This window comes from Zea mays, chromosome 2 (genome assembly GCF_902167145.1).
Source record: "Zea mays cultivar B73 chromosome 2, Zm-B73-REFERENCE-NAM-5.0, whole genome shotgun sequence".
NCBI classification, from domain to species: Eukaryota; Viridiplantae; Streptophyta; class Magnoliopsida; order Poales; family Poaceae; genus Zea; species Zea mays.
This window is the reverse complement of record NC_050097.1, coordinates 214,988,795-215,013,535: the sequence shown is the minus strand read 5'-3', so window position 1 is coordinate 215,013,535 and position 24,741 is coordinate 214,988,795. Positions and strand designations below refer to the sequence as shown.

General features: G+C 44.9%; 3 protein-coding genes and 1 pseudogene across 3 annotated transcripts; 1 reads left to right on the top strand and 3 right to left on the bottom strand.

The window, feature by feature from the left end:
• Positions 1–435: 435 nt before the first annotated feature.
• On the bottom strand, positions 436–1,711 carry LOC100384440 (uncharacterized). Its single transcript, NM_001176977.2, has one exon. It carries the CDS (start codon positions 1,698–1,700, stop codon positions 753–755), a length of 948 nt encoding a protein of 315 aa, NP_001170448.2. The 5' UTR covers positions 1,701–1,711; the 3' UTR covers positions 436–752.
• Positions 1,712–4,885: 3,174 nt separating this feature from the next.
• Positions 4,886–10,750, top strand: LOC100193844 (NADH-ubiquinone oxidoreductase subunit). The gene is given in 5 exon segments (NM_001138926.1): positions 4,886–5,120; positions 7,059–7,147; positions 8,201–8,330; positions 9,337–9,366; positions 10,411–10,750. Coding segments are annotated over 5 exon segments (474 nt in total). The 5' UTR covers positions 4,886–4,955; the 3' UTR covers positions 10,471–10,750.
• Positions 10,751–10,912: 162 nt separating this feature from the next.
• On the bottom strand, positions 10,913–12,159 carry LOC100278263 (uncharacterized). The gene has a single exon (NM_001151595.2). It carries the CDS (start codon positions 12,052–12,054, stop codon positions 11,116–11,118), a length of 939 nt encoding a protein of 312 aa, NP_001145067.2. The 5' UTR covers positions 12,055–12,159; the 3' UTR covers positions 10,913–11,115.
• A 4,454-nt stretch (positions 12,160–16,613) lies between these two features.
• On the bottom strand, positions 16,614–18,857 carry LOC103649283 (phytochrome C-like; annotated as a pseudogene).
• Positions 18,858–24,741: the final 5,884 nt, after the last annotated feature.

Below are 24,741 nucleotides of genomic sequence, written 5' to 3'. Positions count from 1 at the left end.
AGTTGCTCGCTTCTTGGATGGGTCAGTAAAACCGCATCAAATGGGTGGGAAAAAGAGGCCATATGTCCACGACACAGATAAGGCCATGTTTGGTTTGTTTAGTCTAGAGACTAAAGTTTAGTTAGGGGACTAAAGTTTAGTCTCTAACATGTTTGGTTCTAAGGGCTAAAAATAATAAGAATATACTAAATGACTCATAATAAGACTAAAATAGCCTTTAATATTCTCCTGCTATTAGTACAATTGAACTAAATGAAGGGTAAATGTGGAATTAATATGATTTAGTATCTTTTAGCACATATGTGAAGGACTAAAGACTAAATCATTTTAGTCCATATTCTAGTCCTAATGTTTAGCAAAAAAGGAACTAAATGAGACTAAAAACTAGAGACTAATCTTTAGTCTCTCTAACCAAACACCCCTAAGTTTGCCATTATACGAAACATGGCTCGAGGTATTTATTCCGGAGGAAACACTTTTGTGGTAGCCACGCACAAAAAGGGGCTGCTGATGTACATTTTTAGGTCTAATTTGGTAACTCTATTTCCCATTTCTTAAGAAAAAATAAACTAAAAAATTGAAATCACTTAAAAATGGGTTGCCAAACTATCCTCTTTACAGGCACGAAAAGAGCAGTAAATCATCTCTAACAATTAACAAATCCAGGAAAGATAACCCGGAAAATTCGTTCTTTCTGGCCACCCAACTAAAAAAAAAACTATACAACACGAGACACCCTGCAAATTAGTAAATTACCCCTTCTTTCGATGTGCATGGCTTCTGGGTGAAATCATCTCATGAGCGGCGCCAGCGCTGCTACTCCTCTTGCCACCACGCGAAGCAGGCGGCGCCAGCGCTAGCTTGTCGCCGGCCCTGATGCTAGCAACATCCTTGCGGGGCTTCGCCGCCGTCGCGGGCGGTCTCGCCAGGCCCAGGGCTTCCTCCCCGCTCAAGACCGGCAAGAGGTACCACCAGATGGAGGTGCAGCAGATGGCGAACACCCTCCCGAACACCACGAGGCACAGCAGCAGCAGCGCCATGGCCAGCGGCCAGTAATGGCGCGGCCTCATCGTCTTCGCCCTTTCCCAGGCCCAGGACCACCGCACCCCGCCGGCCTTACGCTTCTTCGCCGCCACGACGTGCGTGAGCTTAGCGGCGTCTTCGTCCTTGGGGCTGGCAGGCTCAGCGGGCGGCGTTGACGGATGCGAGGTCGTCGGCTTGCTGGCCGTCCTGCCCTTGCCCTGCCTCTTGTGTGCGCCGTCGTCGGCAGCCTGCTCCTCCTCGTGCGGGAGCTTGACGACGATGGGCACCCATCCTTTGGCCTCCGACTGCACGAACCGGACCATGAGATGGTCGGCGCCGGCGTCCGAGCCGACGCGCCGCAGGATCCTCTCCCGCTTGGACTCTAGCTCCGACAGCACGACGGAGAACCTGTCCAGTCCCCGCGTTGCGTAGGGGTTGTTTTTCTTCCCCTTCGCCTTGGCCGGCTTCCCGACGCCGGCGCCCTCCTCCTTGTCGACGCCCTTGAAGCTGCCCGCGCCGCAGAACATCATAACTGTTTGCGACTTCCCGTCCGTGTCGGCCGGGGACGACCAGGACTTTTTATAGAGCCTAGCCTGGAGCCCTGGACACTGGAGCAGCACTGCAACTCTGCAAGCCTGAGCTGCTCGTGGCTTCGTCACGGCGTCACGCCTTGCCATATGCCATCCATCCGTGATCCGTGCTGACTGCTGAGTCGTTCTCTGGTCTGTGGATGGGACGGCCTGGGCAAGAGAGGATGGCGGAGGGCCAGCTCGTGCCTGGTCAAGCGTGGAGGGGCGGGCGAGGCAACTATTCTATTCAATCATCCCCATGGTCTCGTTTGACTCGGTGAATCCTTGTTTTTCATGGCCAAAACGCAGAGAATTTTCCAAGAGTGTTATATGGATGATGAATCTATTCTGATCCATTTGTGCTATGCTGGAGGCCTGGAGCTAACAAAGACGTACGACGACGCTTCTTTGCAATTGTGTTCACTAATTAACCTACTACTATTACTAGCTAGTACAACTCATTTAACCGATTCGATGCTCTACCGCCAACCAGCATAGTTAAGGTGAGAATGTGTTCAGTTCCATCGGTGCTTGCCAGTGATTACCCACCTAACTTTCTGTGCAAGATTATGACGTACGTCCCGTCTCTGACTCTCTGCACTACGCCGTGCCTCTCGCGATCTGGCTGTTGACCTGCAGCTATCCAGGTTTGATTGCTGGCCGAGGCGTGGCGGACTCTGAAGGATCGGATCTGGTTTGGTTTACACACTGTTTGAAACCATCCCATCTAGTAAAATTTAGTCTGCTAAATTTTAGGCGATACCATTCGGCATTCGGGCTCTAGCTAGATATGTATATCTTGCTCTTCAGCTAAAATTTAGCTGCGTTTTAACTTTTATCTGGGTCGTAGCAGTTAAAGTTTAGCTGATGCGATCCAAAGTTTAGTTTATTTACTATGCTCTGCAGATTAACCATCACGGCTCGTAAAGGTAAATATGAGTGTGCTTGAACGGATCAAAGGCTTCCGAGTTGCGACTTCCATGCAGCCTGCTGGACTCCTGGTATAGTGCTGTATATATGGACATTTATATATATTCGGCGTCAGGTCAAATGAAAACAATGGGAAGAACAGGCAAACCAGAGTCCGTGAGCTGAAGTACGCTAGTTAATTTTGGTTTCCGTGGTGGTTAGGTTAACGAATTCTGTCATTTTCTGACTGGCCAATGGATAGGATGAAGCTGAGAAATTAGTCTGCGTGCGTGCGTGTGTCATGAAGAAGAATAACAGTCGGATAGCACGAAAGAACTGTCAAGTGTCAGTTGCTGAAGAATGATGGCGGCTAAAAATCACCGTGTGCAATTATGCAATACGTAGGGCTAGTTTGTGAACCCTAATTTTTCAAAGAATTTGTATTTTCCTTTGAAAACCCTATTTTTTCAGAAGAATTTTATTTTTCTGGGATATTAGTTCAAACCCCTAGAAAAAGGGTTGCCGAACTATATCTAAAGGAAAAATAAACTAATTTTCTTTAAAAAAATAGAAATCTCTTGAGAAAGTAGTGTTTCTAAACTAACCCGTAAAGAAAATTCGCTAGCTGTCACCATCGCTTAAAACATCATCTGTGTCCGTGAGAATATCAACTATCATGAAGCTGCTTCCATTGATTAAAGGATTCTGATAGCCGACCCATTGCTAGGGACCGACATTATCACGGGTTCCTGTTTCTTGCACTTCAGGCTAAGGGTCGGGGCAGATTATTGGTTTTCTCGAATACATAAAAGTTTTTGTGTATATTTATAGTTAAAATTGAATAGTTTTATTATACAGAACAACACATTTCTCACAAGCGTCCTACAAAATCTACAAGATTACATTGAGAGATAAATCGTTCTAGTGTTATCGTCGAAACGACAACAGGGTTGCAGAGAAAAGATAGCAACGAAAGTGTGGCGTAAGTCCCGAAGAGTATGTCATATAGTCGTTACAAGAAACAGGTACAATAGTAACGACTTTCGATCTGAAAATGTCGCCCCCGAAATACGGGGTCATTTTCGTTATCACCATGTAAAAACCTCACGGTCAGCGTACCACGTTCCTCGACCCTATGAGAACTTTATGACTATGGTATGTCCACTAAGTCATGACATTAGAGCCTTAACATATAGATTATAGAGGTTTGAACCTTAGTGTACGTAATACCCTACATTATCTAGCTAATCATCTATTGTTGAACATAAAGACTGAGATGTTACAAACTCAAACACCAATAATCATCAAGACATACTATCCCCCACACCTTTAAGGTTGTGGTGATAATTCTAACATAGTCCTAATCCACTCATATGCATGTGTTCTAGAAACCATTAAATGAGCTATTTGGATTGAATGCCTTTAGTTGGAGCTGGAATCGTGATGTTGGACCTACTTAAATAATTGGCCCCAAACGAATTATTATATCACATATCAGAAATTTGTAAATTTTAGTTCCTTTGATTTATAAATAAATAAGATACAAATGTATCATTGCTAATATATCATAGTTTGCAGATTCTTATGCCAGGGAGATACTCTACTTATGATATGTACTCTTTGTGATTGACCATCAGAAAAAGTGTGTGACTATGATTGATTTCGCACCTACTAAAGTACCTTAACCATATCATGGGAAAATACACTAAATAGACAATCATGCTTATATTTATTCATAATTAATAATCTAGATATCCAAACTATGATGATATATGAATGATTGATCTTGGATGCTGTCTTTTATATGTTCTTGTTAAATCTTATATGACAATGCTATATTCTTAGAACATCAACATGTTTTATTTGATACGCTGATTAATATTTACTACTAATTTATATCGTTAAATATTTGTTTATAATAATAACTTATAGATACTATCTATGTACCTATTATCTTTTCGTATCAATGTTTTTGATATTTTTTATTTAAATGACAAAGCACGAATATATACCTATATATCTGTTAAGTATATCTCCTTGACCTTTAAAAATACTAACAAGAGATCTCAAATATCTTATTATAACATAGCAACGCACGTGTATATATCTATTCAACCTAATCTTTATATTAGAAACAGATACAAATATCTATATCACAAGTTTTAGAAGATACAAAGATCAAATAATTCAGATTCTGTTTCTAGTTACCATCTCCATCTACCTGCAACATATCAAATGCTCTTTTTAGTGAGAAGAAAGAGAAGCTCATACGGCCGTATCTAAGGCCTAATCCAGTGCACGGGGCCTAGTATCCAACAGTTCTAGGCTAACGGCCCAAGAAGAAGGACGTGCTCCTTCGTATTACCAGGATGTCTTTCAGCCGCAGATTAGCAGGCCGCCTGCGCTCCTTGCCCCTAAGCCTCGTTTCCGGTGTACGACTCCAACGACGACGAGATGGCCTCCCCGCTCCGTCGGAGCTTCCCCTCCCTCGGCCGCGCGCTTCTCACGCCGGCGCCGGCGCGGATGCTCTCCGCGGAGGCCTCCGATGCCCTCGTTGAGATCAAGCCTGGGGAGATTGGGATGGTCTCCGGCATCCCCGAGGAGCACCTCCGCCGTAAGGTAACGCGGTGCATCCCTTTCCTCTACTATTTTTAGCTACGAAATGCTAGCTGTTGTGGATCCATGCGGGCGTCTTGAGAGATGTTCCTTCTGGAGTCAATACGGGGACGCTGGGACTGGATCGTTATGTTGGTTGTGGTTGGAGTTTGGGGTGGATATAAGATGCAAAATCGTTGTTTTGTTTTGTTATCTTTTGGTCTGAAGGTCAAGTCGTGAACTAGAAGAATGTGTGTAAGATGTGGGTTTCCCCTCATGTCGAGTTGTCGACCCAGTTCGATTCCTCTCCAATAGGGCCTGTTGGTCAATAGGGTCTGTTGGTCATTCGTTTTCAGATGCTATAGATCAAGAACAAGACAACACAATTGTTAATGGTCAGATGCTATAAATCAAGAACAAGACAACACAATTGTTAATGGTTAAAGATCTTCGTCCTTCGAAACATTATTTCCTCTCGGATATAATGATATTCAGATGAAGGTCATAAAGAACATACCTTCATCACTTTAGCATATGAATATAAGTCATAAAGCAATGAGATACTACGAGGTAAAAATAATACATATATATCAATATATTATTTTGCATTTATATTCATTGAATATGAATGAACATCAATAATATTCATGTTACATTAGTACCTTCGGCTTGCCAGAAGATGGAAATGAGAGTGACGCGAGAGAGATACAATCTAGCGTGAACAGTACGGTGCTACTGTTCATCTATTTATAGGCACGGGGCGTAGCCCTGGACAAAATTATATTCATGTCCTTGATATTTACTCTTAATCATAATGCGAGTTATCAAGGACTAAGTAGTCTTTTGCCCCTTAGGTCGGTTTCGTCCTTGATCTTCGTCATAAGCCGAAGCTCCTTTAGTCATAGCTTCGGCGTCCATCCATATCACCTTCGGGTTGTATCTTCATATCACGCATGCCTTTATCATGATAGAAAACCTTCATCCCAAAGCCGAAGCCTCCTGAAACAGTCTATGTCATACTGAAAATATATGATTAGTCACGTTTTTGAGGACCTTCGTAGGAAGAAGGCCCCCAACACTCCAACAGGGTCTTCTGTGACACATGACACCTTTATGCTTGCTTCTAGAAGTATTTGTGATGAAGGTCTGGGTCAGGAAACTGAGCATCTTCAGAGCCTAGATGCAGGGTTTACACTTAGATGCAACATATGCGAGCTTTGTTTAATCAATGTTGAGATAAAATATCACAATCAGATTTGGATCTTATAGGAAGAAGCCTCACCTAATGAACACTATTGTTTGGTACGTTGGCCATTGGTCTATTGTATTTTATAGAAAAGTAACACTGTTATGTTTCAAGATTTTAATATATACCACCATTTTTGCTCGATTTGGCTTAAACACTAAGCTTTCCAATCTTAATTGTTTTATTGTCCCATCACACAAACTTGCGACCTAGATAACTGAAGCAATGGTTCCCATTTCATTGGTCCTATTGTTAGTTCAAATTAGCTATATACCCGTACTTACTGCAGGCTAAATGTTTATGCATAACTAAAGGTACACATATGGCCAAGTTGCTCAATCAACAAAAGCATGCATGTCCCTGTTCTTTTGCATCCTGTGACATGTGGAGTGCAGGCAGTAGGCCAGCAGTTGAAAACCACTCATCCACTCCAGAAGGCACTAAATTACCATTTTCTCAGTTTTAATTGGAAAATTGTTACTTAACACTTAACACACTGGACAATACTTCCATTTCTTTTTTTTTGGGTTGAACTGGCAGTATTTTCTGGTTTTATAATTAGGACACCAACTATGTTTTAAGATGAAGAGGGTCATTTATAACAGATACGTGAAGTGCTGCTATGGTTTTTGTTCTTGTAATTTATGCACCCCGGCCACTAGGAATGTTTCAGTTTTTTCTTCACAACTGCTTAGCTTATCCTTGTGAATTGTCAGGTTGTAATTTATTCACCAGCTAGGACTGCATCTCAGCAAGGTTCAGGCAAAGTTGGGAGATGGAAAATTAACTTTTTGTCAACCCAAAAGTATGATTCTCGTTCTGCTTTTTTAGCCCTTTTTGCCTCCTTGAATCTTATCCCTAAGGCTTACCTTTATAGAATTATCTTACAGTTACATGTTACCAACTTCCAATTGATGATACACTGCTGAAGTCCCTTTGTCAAATCACTTTAATGACACTACAAAATTACATGGCCTCTTAGATGGAACGGGAGTATACTGTATACCCAGATATTAATGCTAGTTTTCAACAATGATTATACTCGAGTACACGTATGGAATCTTAGCTTTCTCTTATACTCTCCTATTTTTCTTATGTGTTACTGGAACTTCAATAACATCATACAATTTAGATTTTCCAATATTCACTGTTTATTATTGTTATTTTTGGAGGCGGGTTTAAGTGTCATGCTTTTGGTCTCCACTACTCACACCCTTGGAAACTGCATTATGACTTCCCCATCCGTCTGATGTAATGATGGGTTCTACTGTTGAGTACCAGCTCATTGTAGGGTTATAATTCTGTAAAATGGTGTTAATGTAACATGTCCCTTGGCTAGTACACCAGATGTGCAGATGGGGTAATATCCCAGTGGTGATTGGTGAAGGCGTCAGGGTCCCTTTCACCAGGTCACGGGTTTAAACTCTGGCCCTGCACAAAAAAATCCCCTCGCTGTTCCTCGTCCGCTCCCGGGCTACGACTCGGCCGTGCGCCACCGTTGGGCCTGAGTGGGCCTTTGCAGAGTGGACAACTTGAATCGGCCCATTAGTGGTGGGAGGACAGGGTTCGGGGGTTTCTCGGTTGGGACCGTTGCCACTTCCTTCTATTAATGAAATACTGTGAGGGTGCTCTTACCCTCCCCGGCCGAGTCCTTATTTTAATTTTCTGGATGTAGACCATATTTCATGCATGTCTGTATAGGGTCCTCGGATTGCATCATAGCTTATTAAATTATTTGACTGCAAATGGAGGAAGTAATTAGACAGCTGCTGCAGCTTGTTTTATAATTTTCTTGTAAATAAATCCCCCTCCTCCCCACATCCTCTGACAAATTGGTTGTCATTTGAATTCATGCTAGGTGGGAGAACCCATTGATGGGATGGACATCTACTGGGGATCCATATGCTAATGTCGGTGAAGCAGGACTTACATTCAACAGTGCGGAGTCAGCAAAAGCATTTGCTGAAAAACATGGATGGAATTATGTGGTGGGTCTCGTTTTTTCCTTGTAGATATCACACGAAAATTAGATGCTCTATTTGCGACTGCTACTTCAGGCCTATTTGGAATGGTTGAAGCAACGCTTGAATGTCACTCTTTTTAACTTGTGGCTGTGGTCTGTGGGGTCTTTTTACTCCTTTTATCTTTATAAAGCTAAATTTTGAGGAAGCAATTGTAGGTATTGATGCTTAGTTGTCTAACGTATGAGTGATGATGACAAACTAAATCTGTTTGTGGTTCATCTATTGAGGTAGAAATGAGCATAGACTTCGACATGCTCGTTAATCTAGTTTTGTTCCAGTTATAGTGAGTTTTTGGTGATGTTAATTTCTAAATAATAGTTATTGCTCTACTGTCACATACTAGTCTCTTGATAGCATTTTCACATACTGATTTTTGTCATCTTGTGGAAAACATGAGGTTGATGACAATATCTAGTGTGAGGTTGTAGTGCTGTACTTTGTCTAAAATGTCTTACTACCTACTATTTTCTCAAGCCTGTAATGCTTTTCGATGCAAATTATTTGCTTCCAGTTTGTATTTGTGCTGCTTGCTTTAAGTTATATCTTTTCAAGTTGCAAACACTATAACAGTATAACTTCATTTGATGTAGTATTGCACTATTACCTGGTGATAGTGTTAGAAGTATAAAGCCCCTTATGTATATGTTGCTAGAGTTCTTTCTGTGTATTCCTATCTATTGTGGTATTGCCCCTATGGGGCTATTTTCAACACGTGCTATACTTCTATTGAGAACAGATAGATCACTCTACAAAACCTACTTTTCATTTCCAATTCTACTGGCACTGGTACCTTTCACGTTCAATGCATATAGTGTTTCATTTTATTTCTGAACTAAACTGAAGCCATATTTCCAGTGTAATCTTTTCTAGACATATTCTTTCAGGATACTGAACTGTCCAATAATTTGAAATGAGCGTCTAAGGTTTCTTTAAAGTTCAGGACTGTACTTACATTACGTCTTTTTTGTAGGTACGGAAACGGCATACACCTCTTTTGAAGGTATGTATGTCTCCCTACACATCCTTGTTGACTTGTTAATGCTTTTCTTTTACCATGTATTTAGATCCTTCAAAGTTGGCTTGTTCATCTTCTTGCAAAGTTTATCTTATACAGCTCTATATTGTCACTGTTTTTTTTCCAGTGCAGTACAAACCCTCACTACTACATATTCTGAATTACAAATGCCATTGTGGTGGTAGAATATACTATTTTCAGTGTATTCGTCTTGTGCATGTTTAGTGCAATGATAAGCTGTAGGAAGTAATTTAAGTTTTGAGTAAGAACTGTGAAGTGAAAGACACTTGTTAGGGACAAGGGACAAAGTTTTTCCAGATATATTAAAGTCGCTTTAATGAAATGGTATGCTATTTTTGTGGTATTTAATATGGAATATAGTGAACCATTGAGTGCTGGAAGCCTGCAGCATCTTTGACAAGAAAACAATATAGCACATGTTAAATGCTACAGTGTACCTTAGTGCTGAATGCTGATAGGGTGGATGGTGTGGTACCGTAGTTAAATATTTGCATGCTTGTGGAATGTCCTGAAAGCTAAAAGGCAAGGCCAATAATCCTCCTCAGCTATTTCTGTACTTGCCTGACACTGTACAAGTCTGACCCAATTATTTGATGCAACGTGCATGCTATTGGATTGTAGTGACCGTCCGGGCACAGGTCCAATCAGAACCAGGCGATGGAACTCGCTAATTACCAGTAGTCTTTGCTTGACTGGACTTTTGCTTTTTGGTACGGGTTCCAGGACCGAGCCGTACTTTGCCGTAATATTATAGAAGCGATTGCTAGTTTAAAGCAATACAGTGTCCGGAACAGGCTTTCTTTGGGACTTTACCTTTCTATTGCTATGCTTCATTGCATCGTTTGGTATCTGTCATATGTGAGATCTGTCTCACATATGCCATATTTTTTGCTAATATAATAATTGTGTTCGCGTATGAATTAATATTTTTCGTTCTGATCGCTGATCGGTGTTGCTGAAAATGTATCGGCTTGGTTGCGATAACCGGATTGTTTTCGAACCATGCAGCCTAAGGCCTACGCTGAGAACTTCAAGTGGAAAGGCCCCCCGAAGGCGGAGCAAGCATAAGACCTCCAGCAGCATGTGACCCTGACACTGGAATGATGTTATTTTCCTCCTGAGCTCTAGAGTCTAGACCTCTTGTCCGTGAGCCTGGCATTGGGACGGTGTTGTTTTCTTCCTGGACAGCCTTTTCTTTCAACAGTGTCCGTGGTGAAAGTACGAGCTAGAATATGCATCTATCAAACTTGTAATAAGCATGGTCTGCAATCAAACAAAATTAGTGTCCTTCGAAAACGTTTGTTCCTTGATGACATTGTATCTCAATACTGTATGCTTCCTTGGCCGGTATCTGAAAAGTGGCATTTGAGTTGAATGATGATGCATACTTGCTTTTGGCTGTATCACACATGAGCTTGCCAGTCTGCTAAGCACGGCCACTCGTGCATGACCGTGTGTTCATGGACAACCTATAGTCAGGTAGTACCAGAAATTAACACTGTCAGTTTCATGAAAAAGTACATGTTATATTTCCAATTTTCCATTTGCATTCTCCAGTCGAGATCTTATATTTACTCCAGATTTCAGAACTGGGTCTACACTCTATGGACTAGGCGAAAGAGGAAGCTGGCCAGTTTTTGAGATGCAGCTTGCTTAGCCTATGCACCTGGTTTCACTGCAGCGCGCACAGGATGCAGCTCAAGCAAGCTTCCCCTAACTCTCACTAATCTCCTCGGAGCTGCAGCCAACGGATGCGTCGGCGTCGGCGTCGGCGGTACGGAACCTCCAGACGAAGAGGTACTCTCTGGACTCGCACTGCAGCCGGCTGACGTCGCAGGGTACATCGATGGAGGCGACCTTCCCGTCGTCCTCCCACTCGATCTTTGCCGTGCATGTGAACACCCCGTACGACTCTGGCAGGGAGGACTGGTTGGCTACCACCAGCGCGACCTCCCCGCTGATCCTCCTCGACGTGGCAGCCACGGCGTCGAGCCACGGGCACTCGGGCTGCCCCACCATCTCCTTGTACGCGTCGTTCACGAGCCGGACGCGGTTGCTGGCGTCGGAGACAACCGCCGGGAGCGCGTCGACCTCCAGCTCCGCCTCCACACGAACCGCTGTCTTCGAGACGGCGGCGGCGCAGGTCGCGTCGGCGCGGTGGATGCACCCGACGTGGATGGCGGAGCACACGGGGCGCACCGCCCGCGGCGAGATGACCTTGGGCTCCAGCAGCTTCCGCAGCAGGTCGCGCTCCACGGGGACGTGCCTCCCCTCCGCCGCCACCTTCGCGAGGTCCTCGGCAGCACCCGCACCCGCCGGCGGGAGCGACGCCGACGCCAGAGGGAGGCCTGCACTGCCCGGGACGGCCGCGGACGCACGCGGCCCCGTGCACCGGAGAGGCGGGTACGGCGTCGTGGCTCTCTTCCGCTTGGCGGGCGGCTGTAAGCCCGACTCGGGCGACGGCGCCACGACGGCGGGGCCGGGGCGGCCGCGTTTCCGCGCGCGGCACGGCCTGCCCTGCAGATGGCACAGCACGCGGTTCGCGGCCACCACGCCCTCGGCCGCCAGTGTGGGCTTGGGCGCGATGGGCCGGAACCGCGCCAGGATCTCGTTGGCCTTGACGGTCGCGTCCGCCGGCTGCACCATGGCCATGGCGAGGCGCTCTGGCTCACGAGCTGAGGCTCGGGGGGCAGGCCAGAGCCAGGTCAGTGTGCTCGATCACTCTGGAGCGGAGACACGACGACGACGGCGTTGGGGGCCCGGACGCGGGGCAGGAGGCGCGGCTTAAGAAGGGCGGGTCGGCCAATCGGACGCGCGCAGAAGGAGGGGCACGTGGGAGAGCGCGGCGGGGTACGTGGGCGACCTGCGGGGACGCTGCCGACACGTAGGAGGACTAGCCGAGTCGCGCGGCGCCGGGCGCGTGCTTTGGAGAGGAAGGGCGGGTTGGGTGGATTCCAATGGGACGAGGAGGGCGAGTGGCTGCATGCGGGGTCGCTTGGCTGCTTCGGCTTGCTTGCTCCTCGCGTTCGCCATGCCGCGCTGCCTCGTCTCCCGTGGCGGGTTCCGGCGGCTGGCTCACGCTGCCGTGCGGGCCATTCGTGGGACGTGGCGACCGAGTGGGCGTTGCTAGGTTTCATTGGTAAGTTATTGCGGCGGCATTGCCCACCAACCAGCGGGCGGCCTACCCCAGCGCGCGGCGGATCATCTTGGCCAAAGTACCAGACCATGAAACCAACATTACACGCATACAAAAACTTGAAGTCTGTTAGATCTAGCTAGCTGAAATGGCAAATGCTGCAATATATGCGTGTCATCCCTCCGATGAATTATAAACGTTGGCGACGGACACTCTTTGAGCTGTTGAGCACGTGGCGTGCAACAGGACATTGCCAGACTTGGAAGGGGTGGGTGGGACGCTTGCGTTGCGTTGCGTTGCGTACGTTACGTACGTCGTACGTGATCCAATCCAATGGATGGCGTCTTCCGTTCCGTCCTCTTGTCGAGCTCAAACACAAGTATTTACTGTGGGCGTACAACCTACCCAATGTACAGAAATAACCCAGTACTACTGTACCATGATACGTATTATTATTGGCGTAGAAAAACCGGACACACACAGTTAGCTAGTCACCCCTTCTAGGTCGACTGCCTGGACTCTGGATGGATGATGATGTAGTACACACACGCTGCTTCCGGCCTGCTGGTATATGTGGTACGAGTACAATATTGACGGACACGCGTAAGGCCGATACGTACACGCTCCTCGTACACGAGCCAACACACGCGGGACATGCATGCAATGCAACGCAAAAGACGACGAAGCCCTCCCGGCTCCCATGTCGGCATGTCCGACTGGAACCCAACCCACGGACCTACTAGCTAGCTTCGGTAGCCAGCCGCACGAGACCAACCGTGCCGGGGCGCGTCGTCGTCGTCGTCGTCTGTCCGTCTCCCCGCCCGAGATAGCGTCTAGCCTGCCTTTTGGATGCTACTGGCGCGATTTCATCAATCGTTTTGTGCTGCATGCACGGCATGTGCTGCGCGCCGTGGCGAGCGGACAGGAAGGGGGCGCGACGAGTGGCCGCGCTACCATTGGCGGGCGCGGGTGCGCGCGGCAGCGCGGCGACGCATGCCGCGCGCGCAGGCGATCAATGCCCCGGCGAGTGGGGGGCGGCGGGCGGGCGGCCGGCCCGAGGGCTGCCTGCGACGACGCCAGAGGCCAGACGCCTGTGCTGGAGCTTCTGCCGCCTGTGCGCGCTGCGCTACAGCTGTTGCCGAGGGAGACGCGTGCTACAGTGCGAGCCTTTGGCCTTTGCTGCTGCGGTTCACTCGTTCATGGGCACCGTTGCCCGACATGGATGTTTTGTAGACGATGGTGTTTTTTTCTCTGGACGGAAATGACGTTTTTTTAGCTGTGACTTTATATAAGAGGGGTTGTTTGTTTCGGATCAGATTATAAAATTTAATTTATTTTGAATTAAGTATTAGTTCAAAATAAGTTAAATTAAATAATCTAGGGTGATTATAATTTCAAACAAACCAACCCAGGTCAAATACTATCTCTACTAATAATTAAGAGTGAAGTGTAGACTGCCCCCGCCATCCCCTTCCTCTGCGGATCCCGCGCGCGCCCAGCCGCATGCCGCTCCCGATCCGCTGCACGCGCCATCCCCTACCTCCCGTCCCTGCCCCCCGCGGGTCCCGCGCCGCCATCGCCTACCTCCGCGGATCCCCCGCGCGCCCAGCCGCCATCCCCAACCTCTCGTCCCTGCCCCCCGCGGGTCCCGCGGAGCCATCCCCTACCTCCGCGGATCCCACGCGCACCCAGCCGCCATGCCGCTCCCGATCCCTTGCACCCGCCCCTGCCCCCCGTGGGTCCCACGCGCGCCCGGCCGTGAAGCAGCCGCCGCGCCTCCCGTGGAACCTGCCTCCACCCGCGAATCCAGCGCCGCGCCCGGCCGCGAATCAGTCGCCCCGCCTCCCGCGGAACTCGCCTCCACCAGCGAATCGCCCGCCGCGCCTCCACCCGCAAATCACCCGCTGCTCCTCCATCTCCGCGAAGCGCCCAAGCGGATCTCGCGCGCCATCCGCGAAACGCCATCGCGAAACACCCGCCAGCCATGCCGCGAACCCCACGCCGCAAACGCCCGCACGGTCGTGCGCGCTTCGCCCCAAGTTCAATACCCCGCGCGCGGCCCCGAGCTAGCCGCAATAAACCGCCATCCTCTGAGCACCTTAGTTCCCCTGCTCAATCCCCTGAATAATCCTGCACCACTTCATTGCCCCGCCCCGCCCCGCCCTAGAGGAAGGACGAAGGAGGACAAGCTTGCCCCGCCACCGGATAGGAACGATATATGCTAATTGCTCAACCACGCAGGAATGACCAAGGTATGATCTTCATGCTCAGGGATTTTTGTTTGAGGTGATTGGTTGTTTCTTTTCTATGGATGTTCTGTGAATGCTTGTAAGCTGGTAACCCTAGAAATACTCATGTTAAGCTTTCAATATAAGCTGGACCGTTTGGTCCTTGGTCTAAAAAGATTAAAGTCAATGATTTATTTCTTCTCTGTGCACCTCCTCTTCGTGTATCAGTGGTGATGCCGCAATGACAAAAGATGGATAAAGTAGTATTATAAGGGAACAAGGATTCATGGACTCAAATTGATACCTCATCCCAGATACCAGTATTTCAATCCCTAAGTTGCCAGAAAAAATAGAAATGTCAGAAAAGTGTTGATGTTAAAAATAGTATAACAGAATGAAAATAGGAAATAAAGAAGAAGAAAAACCTTGCTGTTGCAAAATAAGTAAAAACAAATACAATACTTTGACTGGTTACATAAGTGCAAGAGAAACAAAAGTTGGTAATTAGTTCTAATTATTTGTCAAAGATTACTTGAAAGGTTATAAAAGATTCAGATATTGCAGCAGTCTTCAGTGTAGGGTTTCAAAATCCATCTCAAACCTGCTAATACGAGATTATAGGTGGTAGGTGCTCAAAAGACCAACTCCTATAATCTAGCACCTATAATCCAAGGATCCAAACAACCCAGATTATTTTAACCAATAACCAATAATCCAGATTATTATAATCCCATTCACAATCCAGATTTTGAAAATCCAAAGGTGATCCACACAGCCACTAAAAGACAACTGTCAATTCAAAAATTATAAATAGAAGAATTCACTATTCAGAGGATAACACACCTCTGGCCGAAATACATGACTTTGAGAGCATTATTCAGTTTTACAAAATAGAAGACCATTATTCAGTTTTACAAAATAGTGAGTAGACATGAACTCAGTTATATAATTTAAGAAGCATGGTTTTTTAAGATATGTATATTTTTTATTTGTTTGGGATCAAATGTAAGCAGTTTAGTAACTACATTGAATAACAACAGTTGTTTTTGGTACTGACATGAGTACATGACTTGATCAACAAAGACATTCAGTTTAAGAGGGAAAACTCTTGACATGCAGCATTATAACTCTGCATGTTTGATCTACCAACGCTGTGATATTATCAGTTTTGTGATGCTTGAATCGGTTTTAGCAGGATTAGTTGCCATATTTTTTTAATCTAACTCGCTATGAGCCTTAGACAGCCCAAAATCGGTCTGGTCAATTGTTGAGTGATTTCTGCATTTATTAGGAGGTTGTCACAGTCTGATTTGTAGCTCACGTTGACTATATTAGAAGAGGAAAAACCAGAAAAGGCTAAGGCATTCCAGACACCAAAAACACCTGTGCTTCTGTGTGCTTCCCATGTGAGTTCCTGCTGTCCTGTTAGAGACGTATTTGCCTATCATTTTTATCTGGCATGCAAGGTCAGCATCTAAGGATATAAGTCCATGAGAATAGAAACGTAGGCCATCGGTATCCTTCTGAAAACAACTTTACCATTTGGTCCTTGGTCTAAAAAGATTAAAGTCAATGAGTTATTTCTTCTCTGTGCACCTCCTCTTCGTGTATCAGTGGTGATGCCGCAATGACAAAAGATGGATAAAGTAGTATTAGAAGGGAACAAGGATTCATGGACTCAAATTGATACCTCATCCCAAATACCTAACTTGTTGCATTAAGCAACTCCGAGGGATTATTTCTTCATTAGCATTCCTTGAACCATGGATGCCATCATTACCATTATCACTAACCACTTCTGAGATATCTTCTCTATCTTGACCCAAACTACGCCTTAGAGTTGGTGCCTATATGTCTCTGAAGTCCCCACCCTTGCTCTCTTCTGCAGACTGCTCCAGGAACACGTATCTTGGAACCATTGCACCATCCTCTACCACAGCTGACAAATTATGCAGGTCTTCAGGGCCAAAAGATCCAAGTGCCTTTGAGATATTAATTATGCAGCTAAAAACTTCAGAAAAGCCTGTGCTGACAGAGGCTTCTTCCTCAAGAATTGATCTTTCAAGAACTCGGACTGTGCTAAACTCATCCTCTAATTGCTTGATCTGTTCATTTAATTCACTTTGGTCATCACGAAGTGCCATCTCGTCTTGTAACTCATCCAATTTATTCTTTAGGTTTTCATTTAATTCACTTTGGTCATCACTAAGATATAATTACTAGGATTAGGATTCCTCTTCTCCTATACTAGAAGTTCGTATGTTTTTCAGAATATCAGTCACTTGGCCAGAGCTACACCCTACACCCGAGAATTTGACATGGTCGAACCCTCACTGCAGTTCCAGGAGCATCAGTGTTAGAATTTACTTGGCGAAGGCTTGGACCACTTGCTGCTGAGCTGGGCGACCGGGAACTCTATCAGGATGATGAACGAAGAGATGTTGGCTTCTCGTAGGTACTGCAACGCGCCGCTCATCGTTTTCACCAGCTTCTGGCTTATGTACAGGCCGAGACCCTCCCTGGACACCCCTGGGTTGTGCTGGAACATCTCCTGTATCAGGGCCTCTGGAACGCCTAGAGCTGGATGGACAATCCTGCACATTGAGTCAATCAGTTACACAGCTCCCATTACCACCATCACTCGCATTAGCCACATTGCAGTGTATATAGAATGGCAGGGATAGCGCCAATTTTACACAGGGATCATTTCCACTGTTTCAAACTGCAAAGTGTAACTACATGCCTGAAGTGACATGTATCACTGCATCTTGGCTGGTGCAGTGACAGGATAGATTCGACTCCTCGTGGGAGCGAATTTTAAGCTGAGTAAGCACAGGTCCCGGTCGTTCTCACATGGTCTACAATATCACTGTGTATGGGTGTGACAGGGGTTCAGGGTTTTCTCAACCTGCGTGAGAAGATCGAGTTTTTTTAGGAGTTAAGATGTTCAGAAGTGAATTTGCTAGCATTAGGTCTTATCTATTCCTTGTCAACATACAATCCTTTTCGTGGATTATAACTAACACAATTAGGAGCACTGCGAAAGTTATTTACAAGAGATAAATGTTGGAGTTGTGCTGAATTAATAGAAACTAGATGTACAATTTAGTAGTTCACTTATTTGTCAAATCATCCTTTCAGTTCAAGAACAGCTATAGAAAGACCAAGATGAGAGTGTCGTATTACTTGAATTCCAAATGAGCAATCTGCATGCCAGACCCAATGTTTTCCTTCTTCGGAATGACCTGGAGCACGATATGTCCTTCAGCTGGTTGTGTGAATTGAAGGGCGCAAGCCAGATAATCTGCTAGGACCTGCTGAAGCCTTATATTGTCCCCGTAAATGTACATGTGTGATACTTCCACAGGCCAATCACGTTCAATAGAAATGCGTTTTTCCTTGCCCAAAGGAATGCCTTGCATTAGGACCGTATTCAGAGCTTCCTCAAGGTTGAACTCTGCTGTGTTCGTCTCCATATAGCTGTAACAACAAGAATTTGTTTACCAATAGTTTTAAAAAATTGCCATGCATGTATAACTGAACTGGTCAGCCTTTTCATATGTATACATCTTTAGCACTACAAAGCATTAGTACAATGAACAAAAAATTCATATCTGAGCAATTCTAATCATGTGAATATGAAAACAAGTATATATCTTTATGTATAGTGTATGCTGTTTCATAGATCCCTTCTAGAACTGCCACAAAAACAACACAAATAATTAAACCAACATTGCTACAGATGATTCGGACAATACAGAACTTACCACTGTTCAATGCTTTCAAGATCAGTGTCATGTAAAATCTTTTTCAGCTGGTCCTGACACAGAACATTAGATGAAACAACCAAGCCGCCGATCCTTTGTCAATTCGGAAGGCTTCAATAAGTTATAAGTAAATTGTATGCCATTGAGTGGGTTCCTTAATTCTTGACGAATGTAAGTTAATTCTTTAAAGCTGTTTGTAGCAGCTTGTTCAGACATTTTCTGGACCTCAAGAGCATGCTGAAGCTCTGGGCTAGCCACATGCAGAAAGCAAAGAGCGCCAGTGATTTTACCCTCAGCATTTGTTCTCTTGTTCACTGTCAGTAAAGATTATTTGTCAAAGATTACTTGAAAGGTTATAAAAGATTCAGATATTGCAGCAGTCATCAGTGTAGGGTTTCTGACCTTAGTTACTGAATAGTTTGGGAACTCAAAACATGTGATACATCTTAGGAGGCCAAAGATCAACCAATGAAGAATGTAGCTTTATCAAACAGAAATCATCAACTACATTATTGGGCACATCCAATCCCATCCTTCAACATATTGTGCCGCAACATCTTTTCCAATCTGAAACGACCACATTGACATTTGTAGTCGTGCATCGGTAGTCCCTTTAACTAACAATATTCCTTTTTAAATAGTAGTTATGAGACCAAATAAATATTGCAATTAGCAGTTGCACTTTAAATTGCAATATATACTTCCCAAAATGTACTTCAAATAGTAATAAAGCATGTCCCAAACTGCCCAGCAAGGGCAGATCCAAAATTGACATGGCAGCTAGGCCTCTTCTAATAGGACCAACTTCTTATTTTATTGGCTAAATATGTATTAATTTCCTGTGGGTCTGCTACTGTTCATAAGAACTTACAAACAACGTAATGTGGCCTCCAAAACAGAGTATATGCAAGCCATTGTGTGTTTTTACCTATGCTTTCAGCACATTTGATGCGGGTAGCATATCAAATAAAAGTATATATTACAATTCAAGTAAGGTGATACTATGTAGCTCATGAAGTGTAGTACCATCGGAGGGAAAACACAATGGCAACTAAGCAACACAAGTCTTGTTTGAGATTTGCTAAAAAAATAAGCAAAAGGCAATCCAAATCTGCACAATACAATAGGAGCTGTAAAATCACTAGAAGCAGATAAGTAGAAACGGCAAAGGTAACTTTACCTAAGTTTCTACAGACTTTAGTGGCCTTAAAATCACTAGAAGCTGGCAGATCTGCTGATATTTTAGGACTCCCAGACGCCAAGTACTTTTGAAAGTTCTGAAGAAAAAGATCCCTTTCTTGCTCTGTTGTCAGAACAGAACTTGCATCTTCCTTAATTGTTGGTAAGTTGACAGCTCACCAACTCGAAACAAATTCATCGTGAGGAGCAGCTATAATCTGGATTAAAAATGGAACCTGCACAATTTATGAACAAAAAAGTTTTTATCTGGCATGCAAGGTCAGCATCTAAGGATATAAGTCCATGATAATAGAAACATAGGCCATCAGTATCCTTCTGAAAACAACTTTAAAAGTCTAGAATGTGAAAAAGTAAAGACCTCCAAAGATTTTTCTATATTTCATTTTTTGGTCTGTTTCTCCTTTGAGCTCACCATTGCATAGATGCACCATAACAGCAGCAACATTTTCCTTGCCTGCTTCTTTGTTGTGGTCAATTGTTAAGGGTTGCTCGTTGTTGGGAGGAAGTAATCAGCAACAGCAAAGTTTACATCTCTTCAGCCATGCCTGCAGTCCCTGACCGGATGTAATCTGGGAGCCATTCTGTAGGAAGCCAACTTACAGAAGCAGAAGATAACAACTTAACCAACGACGGTTGGAGTGCAGGCGTCATGTTAGTTTAGTGAATTGGTCGGAGTGGACTGCTTTTGTCGGCTTGAAGGTTGCCTGCACGTCAAAAACAAGTGGGAAGTTATTTGTTGGTGTCATATTATCTAGACAGCTTTAGAACTATGGTAACTGCTGTATAGGAAATGTTCCCTAAGTTTATTTGTTGGTGTCATTTTATCTAGACACCTTTAAAATGTGAGAACCTAAACCTTGCAAACAGTCCAAGGGTAGTCTGCTTACTACCTTCTATCATTAGGCTAATTAATCTGCATTTGTTCATTGGCTATCAAATATTACGACGACACATTTAATTATTAAAAAATGACAAGTTGGTTCAAATATGACGACGACACATTTAATTATTAAAAAAATGACAAGTTGGTTCCGCAGCTATATTTATTTTCATAAAAAGTCAAGGATGTTCGTTGATAGTAGCAAATAGTTTCTTGCATTACAAACTTTTACCAAAGCTGGGGCCCAAACAGTTAGGTGTCAACAGACCAATCTGGGGCCAGAATTTAGTACTATCAGTTTCAGGGGGCATAACAATTATAGGCCTGCTGAATGAAACATCCAATGTGAGAGCAGGTTATCCTTCCATATTGGTTTTGCTAACTCACTTCTCTGAATTAGTCTGATTGTCATTCAGCTTAACAACAACATCAGAACTTTTTGGCACAAGTCCCATAAAATAACTGATAATCTGCACACACCAAGCGAAGGGAGGGAGAAAGATTAAATCATTTGTAGGATTTAATCTATCTTTTAGTGCTAAGTGATAGTCGCCTAGAGGGGGGGTGAATAGGGCGAAACTGAAATTTACAAATATAAACACAACTACAAGCCGGGTTAGCGTTAGAAATATAAACGAGTCCGAGAGAGGGCGCAAAACAAATCCCAAACGAATAATCAAGTGAGACACGGAGATTTGTTTTACCGAGGTTCGGTTCTTGCAAACCTACTCCCCGTTGAGGAGGCCACAAAGGCCGGGTCTCTTTCAACCCTTCCCTCTCTCAAACGGTCCCTCGGACCGAGTGAGCTTTCTCTTCTTAAATCAAAAGCCGGGAACAAAACTTCCCCGCAAGGGCCACCACACAATTGGTGCCTCTTGCCTTGATTACAATTGAGTGTTGGTCACAAGAGCAAGTGAGAAAGAAAGAAAGCGATCCAAGCGCAAGAGCTCAAATGAACACGACAAATCACTCTCACTAGTCACTTAGGGTTTGTGTGGAATTGGAGAGGATTTGATCTCTTTGAATGTGTCTAGAATTGAATGCCTAGCTCTTGTAAGAGGTTGAGAAGTGGAAGACTTGGATGCAATGAATGGTGGGGTGGTTGGGGTATTTATAGCCCCAACCACCAAACTTGACCGTTGGCTGGAGGCGTCTGCTCGATGGCGCACCGGACAGTCCGGTGCACACCGGACAGTCCGGTGCCTCTGCCACGTCATCACTGCCGTTGGATTCTGACCGTTGGAGCTTCTGACTTGTGGGCCCTCCTGGGTGTCCGGTGCACACCGGACATGTACTGTTTGATGTCCGGTGCACCGGTATGGGCATGTTTGACGTCTGCGCGCGCTGTGCGCGCATTAAATGCACCGCAGGGAGCCGTTGGCGCCGAAAAGAGCCGTTGCTCCGCTGGTACACCGGACAGTCCGGTGCACACCGGACAGTCCGGTGAATTTTAGCGGAGCGGCTGCCACGCGAACCCGAGGCTGGCGAGTTCCGGAGACCGCGCTTCCTTGGAGCACCGGACATGTCCGGTGCACACCGGACAGTCCGGTGAATTATAGCGCGCCGGCTTCCGAGAATTCCCGAGAGTGAAGAGTTTAAGTCTGAGTCCCCTGGTGCACCGGACAGGTACTGTTCACTGTCCGGTGGCACACCGGACAGTCCGGTGCCCTAGACCAGGGTTGCCTTCGGTTGCCCTTTTGCTCCTTTGTTGAATCCAAAACTTGGTCTTTTTATTGGCTGAGTGTGAACCTTTTACACCTGTATAATCTATACACTTGGGCAAACTAGTTAGTCCAAAGATTTGTGTTGGGCAATTCAACCACCAAAATTATTTAGGAACTAGGTGTAAGCTTAATTCCCTTTCAATCTCCCCCTTTTTGGTGATTGATGCCAACACAAACCAAAGCAAACAGAGATGTGCATAATTGAACTAGTTTGCATAATGTAAGTATAAAGGTTGCTTGGAATTGAGCCAATATAACTACTTACAAGATATGCATGGAATGTTTCTTTCTTATTTAGTATTTTGGACCACGTTTGCACCACATGTTTTGTTTTTGCAAATCCTTTTGTAAATCCATTTCAAAGATCTTTTGCAAATAGTCAAAGGTAAATGAATAGGAGTTTGCAAAGCATTTTCAAGATTTGAAATTTTCTCCCCCTGTTTCAAATGCTTTTCCTTTGACTAAACAAAAAACTCCCCCTAAAAGAGATCCACCTCTTAGTGTTCAAGAGGGTTTTGATATACCATTTTTGAAATACTACTTTCTCCCCCTTTTGAACACAATAGGATACCAAATGATAAATACTTTTGGAAAGCACTAAGTTTTTGAATTTGGTGGTGGTGGTGCGGTCCTTTTGCTTTGGGCTCATTTCTCCCCCTTTTTGGCATGAATCGCCAAAAACGGAATCATTAGAGCCCTCGAAGTAATTTCTTCCCCTTTGGTCATAAGTAAATGAGTTAAGATTATACCAAAGACGAAATCCGGTCCTTTTGCTTTGGGCTTTTACTTTCTCCCCCAAAGACAAGGTCCTTTTCTTGGAGCGATGGCGAAGGATGAGTTACGGAGTGGAAGCCTTTGTCTTCGCCGAAGACTCCAATTCCCTTTCAATACACCTATGACTTGGTGTGAAATAGACTTGAAAAACACATTAGTCATAGCATATGAAAGAGATATGATCAAAGGTATTCAAATGAGCTATGTGTGCAAGCTAGCAAAAGAAATTTCTAGAATCAAGAATATTGAGCTCATGCCTAAGTCTGGTAAAAGATTGTTCATCAAGAGGCTTGGTAAAGATATCGGCTAATTGATCTTTAGTGTTAATGTAAGAAATCTCGATATCTCCCTTTTGCTGGTGATCCCTAAGAAAATGATACCGAATGGCTATGTGCTTAGTGCGGCTATGCTCGACGGGGTTGTCGGCCATTTTGATTGCACTCTCATTATCACATAGCAAAGGGACTTTGGTTAATTTGTAACCGTAGTCCCGCAGGGTTTGCCTCATCCAAAGCAATTGCGCGCAACAATGGCCTGCGGCAATGTACTCGGCTTCGGCGGTGGAAAGAGCGACCGAATTTTGCTTCTTTGAAGCCCAAGACACCAAGGATCTTCCCAAGAACTGGCAAGTCCCCGATGTGCTCTTCCGATTAATTTTGCACCCCGCCCAATCGGCATCCGAATAACCAATCAAATCAAATGTGGATCCCCGAGGGTACCAAAGCCCAAACTTAGGAGTATAAGCTAAATATCTCAAGATTCGTTTTACGGCCGTAAGGTGGGATTCCTTAGGGTCGGATTGGAATCTTGCACACATGCAAACGGAAAGCATAATGTCCGGTCGAGATGCACATAAATAAAGCAATGATCCAATCATCGACCGGTATACCTTTTGATCCACGGACTTACCTCCCGTGTCGAGGTCGAGATGCCCATTGGTTCCCATGGGTGTCTTGATGGGCTTGGCATCCTTCATTCCAAACTTGGTTAGAATGTCTTGAGTGTACTTCGTTTGGCTAATGAAGGTGCCCTCTTGGAGTTGCTTGACTTGGAATCCTAGAAAATACTTCAACTCCCCCATCATCGACATCTCGAATTTCTGTGTCATGATCCTACTAAACTCTTCACATGTAGACTCGTTAGTAGACCCAAATATAATATCATCAACATAGATTTGGCATACAAACAAGTCATTTTCAAGAGTTTTAGTAAAGAGTGTAGGATCGGCCTTGCCGACTTTGAAGCCATTAGAAATAAGGAAATCTCTTAGGCATTCATACCATGCTCTTGGGGCTTGCTTGAGCCCATAAAGCGCCTTAGAGAGCCTATAGACATGATTAGGATACTCACTGTCTTCAAAGCCGGGAGGTTGCTCAACATAGACCTCTTCCTTGATTGGTCCGTTGAGGAAAGCACTTTTTACGTCCATTTGATAGAGCTTAAAGCCATGGTAAGTAGCATAGGCTAATAATATGCGAATTGACTCAAGCCTAGCTACGGGTGCATAGGTTTCACCGAAATCCAAACCTTCGACTTGTGAATACCCTTTGGCCACGAGTCGAGCTTTGTTCCTTGTCACCACACCATGCTCATCTTGCTTGTTGCGGAAGACCCATTTGGTTCCTACAAC